This window comes from Mastomys coucha, unplaced genomic scaffold, assembly GCF_008632895.1.
Source record: "Mastomys coucha isolate ucsf_1 unplaced genomic scaffold, UCSF_Mcou_1 pScaffold19, whole genome shotgun sequence".
Taxonomy (NCBI): domain Eukaryota; kingdom Metazoa; phylum Chordata; class Mammalia; order Rodentia; family Muridae; genus Mastomys; species Mastomys coucha.
The window spans coordinates 16,613,609-16,623,140 of record NW_022196901.1 but is presented as its reverse complement, the minus strand read 5'-3'; the positions used below and the strand labels follow the sequence as shown (position 1 = coordinate 16,623,140).

At 42.2% G+C, this 9,532-nt stretch overlaps 1 protein-coding gene across 2 annotated transcripts in view; it reads left to right on the top strand.

The window, feature by feature from the left end:
• Positions 1-9,532, top strand: part of Reln (reelin) — a 457,134-nt gene that overhangs the window by 402,401 nt on the left and 45,201 nt on the right. For both annotated transcript variants that reach the window (XM_031380095.1, XM_031380094.1), the window contains exons 47-48: positions 6,552-6,692; positions 7,863-8,040. In XM_031380095.1, the coding sequence (XP_031235955.1) occupies positions 6,552-6,692; positions 7,863-8,040 (319 nt within the window). The remainder of the gene's footprint in view (positions 1-6,551; positions 6,693-7,862; positions 8,041-9,532) is intronic.

Sequence of the window (9,532 nt, the reverse complement as noted above, 5' to 3'; positions counted from 1 at the left end):
GCACACACACACACACACACACACACACACACACACTTCTCCATTGCACGTGCTGAAAGGAAGAATCCCAGGTTTGAAGATGGAAGTCTATTCCTAATGCTATAGCTGCATCCACTCTCCGGGAGAGAATAGCTGAGTGGAAAGAGCTCACAGAGGAGGCAGGAAGACAGAGAGTAAGAAGAACACGCTGTCACGAGTTATGTGATTGCCATGTGAGATGTGACTACCAGGCAGGAAAAGATCGGTGACATCATCCACAGACAAAAAGAAGAAAAATTCAAAATTTTTCAGGTTTTTTTCCTTCAGTTTTTTAGTATCTTCAAAATAATAGTTTTCAGAGCTACCAGAAATAGTTTATCTGGCCTGAGAGCCAGATAAGAGCCAGATGACTAATACAGACCCATTAGCGATGTGCCTTTACTGCTTGCCTATGAGATACGGTCCTAGCAAAAAGGAATAGAATGGTATGACTTAGTGAAAAAGATTAAAGGAAAGAAAGGATGATTTCAAAACCATTTCATACCCCCAACCCAAATCTGCCTTCCTCCCTGTTACCAACCAGACTTAAAAATAGCAGGTTAGTTCAAGTGGCATAGGTTCTTGAAGTGTCAGATGAGAACCAGGGAGTCACTGGAAGGGCAGGTAACTCAAATCCACTGAGAAAGGGCAGAAGGGAGTGGCCACAGCTAGGCTCAGGTGAGACTTGGCTATTTTAAGTCACAGTGAAAACGATCCACTCCTGCTGGCCCAGTGACCCAGCTGCTCTGTCCTCCTTAAAGATTAACTACAACACACATGCTGGAAGCTGGGTGCCTTCGCCATAGAAAGGAAGCAGCTAAGAATCTGTGGGAAGTTAAAGGAGAAATGAGAAGCACACGAAAGGTCCAGCACGTGAGGGGCAGGGGTGGCGGCAAAGGGGCAAAAGCAAACTAAAGTTAAAGGGAAGGCCCCTTTTCAGTGAGGTCCCCACCTGAGAGTGAAGAAAGCAGAACCAAGCCAGCATTGACTGTGGTCTTCAAATTCATTTAAAGAGAGATTCCTTATCTTTGTCCATTGTTATTCCAGTACAACAGGATGTCTATAGAGGCTTCATTGTTCAGGCATTCCTGACTGAACAGCCTAGAGAAACGTTAAAGCCAGCTGGAGAAATACCGGGCTAATGGCACAGGCCATCTTCTCCTGTGTTGTTTGATACTTTGAGCATCACTACTATGGTTTGTTGGTATTTTGGGTCCACAAAACATAGTAATTTTGTATAAGCCATAGTACCACTGAATCCCCCATATTGAATATGTTGCTACATTGGCACCCATGTCAAACAGGGTTAAAACTATGTCCATGTGTCCTCCAACTGAGATTCAGCTGCCTCTGAGCCATATGGACTACCAATTTATTACCAAGTTTTTATCAGAGAATTCGATGTTTGACTGGTCTTGTACACATATGTGACTTATTAAAATTGCTTTCACAGCTAAATATAAGTCATCCTCCATTGAAAAGACAAGTTGAAAGCCAGAAGAAATCTCTTATATTCAGTCCAGCCTATTGAAGCCCTCAGTGGGTTTATTTGGTGGACTATTATAGTTTTTATTATTGCTTTCTGTGATTTTTAGCACAATTAATTTTTTAAGTTAGTTTGCTTAGAGGTGAAAGCTACTCTTTTTTATTTTGAATTCTGAAATTAAAATTTTTCTGTGCTCTTAAAGGTATTTGTTTCCTTGGGGGTTTTTTTTGGTTTTTTTTTTTGTTTGTTTGTTTGTTTGGTTTTTTTTGGGGGCAGGGGGGTTTGAGACAATGTTTCTCTGTGTAGCCCTGGCTGTCCTAGAACTCACTTTGTAGACCAGGCTGCCCTCAAACTCAGAAATCCACCTGCCTCTGCCTCCCAAGTGCTGGGATTAAAGGTGTGCACCACCACGCCCGGCTTGTTTCCTTCTATTTTTATTTATTTAAAAAGCAAATATACAGGGCTGGAGAGATGGCTTAATGGGTAAAAACACCGACTGCCCTTCCAAAGGTCCTGAGTTCAGATCCCAGCAATCACATGGTGGCTCACAACCATCTGTAATGAGACCTGATGCCCTCTTCCGGAGTGTCTGAAGACCGCTATAGTGTACTTATATATAATAAATAAATAAATTTAAAAAAAAAAAAAAGCAAATATACAAAGTTAAAGAGAGTCCCGTGTACTCAGTAGCTAGTTCCCATGTACTACCAACACTGATTCCTAAGTAACCCCACTTACACAAACCCCATGCTGTTTTGGTGCAAATTTGAGACATTGTAGCATTTTAACTGAAAATATTTCAGTGCACGTTACTAGACAGGAAGAGCATTTTGTACAGCTGTGATATAATTATCACAGCAAAAGATGGCAATTTCTTGTTCATAACTTCTTCAATATTCATCAGAGTTCCTGGTCTCACAAAGTGTCATAAAGTTTTTGCAACTCAGGATACAAATCAGGATAATTTAAGCCTCAAGCTTCCTTTAAGCTCTCTTGTCTCCAGTCTCACTGAGTGTCATTCCTTTGATGAGCAGGTCATGGGACCCTCTCTCTGCTGATGACAGAGAGATTTGGTGGCTTCTGGTCACACATATGTTCTTCAGTACTAACAGAAGTTCTCCAAAATCTTAAAGTCAAGGACCCGAGCTTGGCAGCGTGTGCCAGGAATGCCAGCACTTCCGGTGTTTGAGCGGTTTGTCTCAGTTCTCGTCTTCCCTGAAGACCGCCCTCACCACCTTCCTGTCTTTGCTGATGGAGTGTCAGAAGCACCTGTATACACAGCACCAGCCCAGCCCCCAACAAACCTCCAGCTCTCTTCCTCCTCTTAGCAGACAGGGCCAGACAAAGAGGTTATCTGCTTTCCCTCATGTCGCCCACTCAGGGGGCTGTACCTAGATACAACGAAGATCATTGTCTGTCTCCTCTCCAGAGGAAACAAAAGTCTAGTGGAGTGGCTCCTGCAACTGCTCCTTTTGCTAACATTGTTGTTGGTTTTGTTTTTTTAAGAGTTGTGATAAAGTAATCTTGGAGGCTGGATAAACACTATATATCTGGTTTGTGTGTGTGTGTGTGTGTGTCTGTATACAATATATATATATGTGTATGTATATGTATATGTTTTTATAACTATATATATATATATAGTTATATACCAATACCTAGAATAAGTCAAGTGATCCTTGCCTTGTCACTCTGGCTTGTTAGTGAATCAGTGTATGACTAAGGCACTGGGCCTCACCATCTTCATCAGCAGATTAAGAGTTAGCTTGAGAATTTTATCTATCTCTTTGAGGATACATGTAATATCAGGTAAGATCAGAAAGACTTGAGATTGTTAGCTGTGGTTTCTTTCAACAGAATTCTTCCTGTTAGGAAAATAGCAACGAAGTCTTCATGGGTAAATGGAGTCACCCTGCAGAATCTAAGAATATGAAATGTATACCAAAACCTGTTAAAAGGTGTGGCCACCTCATGGGGGAGATGCATGGTGTGTTGCTTAGCAACTGATATTTACTAACCTGCACTTTTGAAGCACCTCCAATGTCTGAAAGGGAGGGAGTGGTATAAACTTAGAAAATAATCAAAAGGAGAGACTTCAAGGGTATGTGAAAATAAGAAAGTTGCTCTGGGGCCCTTTTCCCTCCAACTTTGAGAAGCAGCAGCTGGTAGCGGCCATCATTAGACAGGACCTTCAGGATAAGCAATGACACCTGCCGAGGGAGATGCCAAAGCACTCGTAGGTCTTGGTAAACATGAACAACTAATTAATTTTCACAACACCCTTGTGAGTCAGGAGGCAGCATTTTCTGAGCTTTGCAGATGGGAAAGTGTCAGCATGAAGATCTAAGTGACTTGGCCCCTCTTGCAGTGAGGCCAGGCAGGGCTGGGAATAAGTCGTTTCGTTGAAAAGGCTTGGAGGTTGAATTCAACTTCCATATTCTCTCTCTGAATCGATATTGCACTTCTTCCCTTTAATGAAAGTGCTTCTTCTTCCTATAAAATAATAATGGATGATGCCCTTGCCTATGAGTATGTGACTACCTGATATTGCTAAGAATATAAATCCATTGCACTTTGGGGGGGGTGGCTCGGAAATTGTCATATCTGACCTCCTCATTGTGTCAGAATAATTCACTTGCTCACCACAAACATAGAGCTCACTGGTGCCAGAGTACAAATTAGAGCACTCGCTTATCTTTAGACCCATTGGCCAACCCCAGTTTCAGTACAATCTTCACATGGCCTCCTACTGATTCCTTTTCTGTGGAACTCAAGAGCGAGGCATAGACTGAAAAGGGGCCGGGTTGGAAGTCTCCACAAAAGCCATCACCTCCAGCAATTCATCTGGCTCTTAAGTCTCCTGTGCACTCTTTCTGTTCAGAGGCTGCCTAGACTGGGATGGAACAAAACCAGTCATCAAAAAGCCACCTCCTGCTAGGCAGCCCATGCCGCTCTCCAGCCTTCTCCTCCAGCAGCCATCAAACTACCCCAGTTCCCCCCTCAGCCACCTGCAAGGAGCCGTCTATTTGCTCTTTCTGGGACTCTTTATTGCTGTCAACTTAATATTCTTTCAGTAGATGTTTATGAAATCCCATTCATAAGTGCCACAGACAGTGAAACGATGAACAGAGAGAAAATTAACAAAAGAAACTGCTTTAAAAGTGGACACTTTATAAGGTTACAAGGGCCTTAGTAAGCATGTGTGTGATATTGGGGAACAGGGAATGTTTATTACTTGTATTATTGATAAGCACTGAGGACACAAAACAATATTTCTTGCCTTTCAGAAGATTTGTAATAAAATCAAAAGACAGAATAAATTATGTGCAGGCTGACTCCGTATCAGAATGGATGGTTAGAAACTGTGAGAATGTGGTGCTCTAATGTGTTACAAGATGTTGCTGTATGGAAACAGAATAGTAATAAATTCAGTCATTTATAAGAGTAGAGCCGCTGAGATGTACAGCAGTGGTAGGGGCGGGCATCAATACAACATGGCTCCCTGTGCAAACAGTGGCTCCTGAATATCAGCTCCCTGTCCCTGTAGAGCACCACTCAGAGTTGAGCCCAAAGGATCTGTGTGCCGCGTGCTGCCTTATGACTTAACATGCCAAGGAGGAACTGTGTGGCCCTGAAACATATGCACATACATACTAAACTGTGTTAAACACCACATAAGAGCAGATTGCCATGGGTCTGAATAATATGAAACAAATATGATTTTTAAAAGGGTCAGAAAAAAAGTCTCTTTGAGGACTGACATTTCCTATGAGACCCTAAAGTACATGCAGCAATAGAATGAGCAGAGAAAGAATGCTCCTCTCGAGGGGAAAACACAAATGCAGAAAGGTGGGCACAAGTTCTGTGTGCTCTGGATACATCGAAGAGTGAGGAGTGATGCTTAAGATGGCCAGAAGAAGGGAGCAGAGCAGAGGCCCCGCTCATGCCAAGGACAGGGCTTGGTGCCTAAACTCAATGCAGTGTGAAGTGAAAGATCTGAGGCGAGGAGGCATCTCTGCTGGCGTGTGGGAGCTGGAGAGTAAGGACCATGAGAAGTCAGCTCATGCTGAGATGCTCAGGACACACACTGGACAGGGATGTTTTCCAGAAGGAAAATCTTAGTTCTAGGCTGTTCTTTTTTGATTGTTGGCCAAATTTTATGTACTCATCTTCGATTAGAAAATGTAAGACTGTTGCTGTTATTTCATCTTTTACCCTTCCTGAAACACATATTTCTCAATCAAAATATTAAGTCTTTTAGTATAAAATGTACATGGCTCAGTAACCACAATTTACTCCTCTACAGGTTTTGAGTGTTTGTATGTGGCCTGGGTATTGTTTGGGCTATTACTGCCATCTAGTGGCTATGAACACCTCGGTTTGCTTGCTGAACAAGATGCCCTCCAGTGTAGGAGAGGTGGTGCCGATTCTGAAATGGAGAACTTCTGGGTTACATGTATTTGTTTCATAAAATAAGACAGGCTTTATTTCTTCCCCCTCTCTTCTCCATATATAATTATCTAGGGCTTCACTGACCTCTCTGTTTTTTGTTTATCCTGTCCTTAAGGCTTCCATTAGATCTGCTCCTGGATGCTCAGTGAGGTAGATGGCGTGTGTCACTGCACAAAAGTATCTTCCCTCGAGAGCAGGGCAAGAGCATGAAACCCAGCCCACATTGTGTTCTAAGTTAGAGGCAGAAGGGTTACAGCCGCTCAAGGACAGTCATCTTTCTCCCAGTTTACAGCCCTGATGCCTCCGTACAACGGCTTCCATGCAAAACTCAGACCTTTATTGTTCCCCTAAGGCTTCTGGTTTTAGGATTAGCCTATGATGTAGTCTGCTTTTACAAGACCCAGCAAGATCCCAGGGGCAGTATGCATGCTGAATCTATTTGTTTGGCTTAGTACTGTTAACCAGAGGTTTGCATGGGCTACTGCAATAATGAATGTTCTTTTGAAAATAGGACTGGGAATCTGTGCCTTTGTGTTGCCCTCTTCAAGCTTACTAGAATACATTTTCTTCATTGTAAATCTCTTCTTCCTCCAAGGTCTCAAGCCACTCGTTTCCGCTGGCATCAGCCAGCGCCTTTTGACAAACAGCAGACGTGGGCAATAGATAACGTCTATATTGGGGATGGTTGCCTAGACATGTGCAGTGGCCATGGGAGATGCATCCAGGGAAGCTGTGTGTAAGTAGGAATATTTCTTGTGTCGAAATATCTTGGCTTATTCAATTCAGGGGCTTTCTAGAACTTGTTTTGTCATAACTCCCCAAGTGACTAGCTCTTGCATTTTCCTGACATACAGTACTGAGCTAACAGTACTCTACTCTAACTACTATGGCCACTCTAACTACTTTCCTTTAGTGATTGACACCTGAATGACAGCTACATTGTCAAGAGAAAGCTCAACTGTAATTGAGAATATTCATTTTTCTTCTGTTTCTGTGATACATTTGAGCCTTGAAAAAAGATGATAGAAACGTTTCAGGAATTTAATATATTAAGTCTGCACTTGCTAGGGTTTAATTGATAACTCTCATGTTTGTATAATAAAGTATAAATATATCTGATCAATTTATGAGGCATATTTCACAGATAACCCTCTGTAGCATTCTCATATATCTTTAGCAACTTCGGGAGAATCTACATTTTAAGCATTTGAATAGACGTGTATACATATACATACAGACATGTACACACATACTCACATGTGCACTCACGTGTGTTACAGCCTTTTATACTTCATTTTCTAAAATTGTGCTGCTTGATTGAGTGTACAAAAGCTAATAGAGATTGCATATGATCTTTTCCACTAATCTATAGGCATGAAAAAAATCTGGCCTTTGATCAATGATTGTATCCCATATCCAGGGTGACTCTGAAGAGCTCGAGGCAACCTCCCTGAACAGAGAGCAGAGAACTCTGTCCAGGAATGGCACTCATTATCCAAAGCATGGCTGCTGTTTAATACATAGCCGCTTGGTTCTTTAGTCGCTGGAAGCTTCTGTGAAGGAGACCAATTCCAAATATTATTATCCCCCATAATTGTGGTTGGGCAGCTGCAGTCCTATGGGCTATCCCCTGTTCACATGAGTCAGGACTTCAGTACATTGTTTAAACTTGTTTCTTTCCCTCTGCCTGAATCCACTAGTCACTACTTTAGGGAAGCCTGGAGAAGGTTAATTCAACATTGTCGGGTATTGTTAAGGAAAGCAGGTGATCTTTGTTAAAGCTCTGCAACGCCAGAGAGCAGTAACCTTTCATGACCCCCGACTAGGAAACCGCTGGCTTCCATAATGTGGGAATACTCACCGGCTTTCTCTGATGTCAGCTCTGCCTTTCTCTTTCCACTCCCAGCTGTGATGAACTGTGGGGCGGCCTGTACTGTGATGAGCCCGAGACCTCCCTTCCCACCCAGCTCAAAGACAACTTCAACCGAGCCCCCTCCAACCAGAACTGGCTGACTGTGAACGGTGGGAAGTTGAGTACTGTGTGTGGAGCTGTGGCTTCCGGCCTGGCTCTCCATTTCAGCGGGGTAAGAGCTGGGCTAATGGTTTCTCTTCTCCACCCTCTAAGCTCCCCACAAGTCCCACGAGTCCCCCTTTTTAAAGTATAATCAGCCAATCAAGATGCAGCTACCCATAATGCTTAGTCATGATCTGAACTTTCAACTTTACACAAATCAGATAGCGCTAAGCAGTTCCAGTATTTTCCTACCAAAAACTTGAGACCATCTAAAGACTCTACTTGGGTCAGCACGGAATATTTAAGAACACATTTTTAAAGGACTTGCATAGATTCCCATGCTGAGAAAGGGACACCCGTACAGTGTGTTGGGGGTTAAGGGTTTTTCCATCTGGATCAAGCTATAATTGAAAACGCTTGAGCTCACTACACATTTGGGATTGAAGAGTAAAAATCTGGGAAATGAACTTCAGTGTTTCTTGAATGTACTAACAATTTATATAAAAGTCATTCCAGGAAGAGTAACTTATCAGTAATTACTGAACATTTGTATTTGGAGCATATTATTTTGTGTGTGGCAGAAATAATATTAAAATCTTTCTTTTGAAAATATTATATTCATTCTGTTCTGCTGCTAAATTTTACCTTTTTAAAAGCATAATATCTCCAGTATCATGATTAGATAGGCAAATTCATTTAAAAAAAATAACCAATTCACACTCAACTCTTTATTTTAAATGTACTCAATCACAGAGTTTATATTGGTGCCAAAGAAGTAGTCCTATATTATTTATATCCAATATCCTACCCAGGAATAACAAAGTATATATATCATAATGATTTTTTATACTTGACAACACTAACAAATACCTTCTTATCAAGATTAATTGATAATTAATATAAATGACATTAAGTTAGCCGGGCAGTGGTGGCACACGCCTTTAATCCCAGCATTCAGGATACAGACACAGGCGGATTTCTGAGTTTGAGGCCAGCCTAGTCTACAGAGTGAGTTCCTGGACAGCCAGGGATACACAGAGAAATCCTATCTCAAAACACAAAAAGACTATTTAAACAAATGTTATTTGGGGCTAGGGAGAAATGCCTCAGTGAGTAAGTGCTGTATGCAATAAAGACTTGGATCCCCCACATCCATGTAAAAATAACGCATGGTAGCCTGAGTAACCCTGGTGCAGAGTGTAAGGGTAGGTTGTGGGTAGAAATTAGAAACAGCAAGATCTCCAGAGATCATTGGCCAGCAAGTCTGGTCAATCAGTGAACTCCAGGCTCAGTGAGAGACACTGTTCAAAAAATAAGATGGGGCATAATAGAGAAAGACACCCGACATTTACCTCTGACCTCTACATGCATGTGAACACATGTGAAAACTTAACCCCCACACTCGGGATTAAAGGTGAGCAGGAACCAACATCTGTCCCAACACTGGGAGTAACTGGGTCCAGCAGGACCAGGCACACAGGAACTCCGCCAGACCAGTGACTTGGGTTCCTTCCAGTCTGTCTGGGTTAGTGTTCTGAGCAGAACTTGGGCACAAGCTCTGC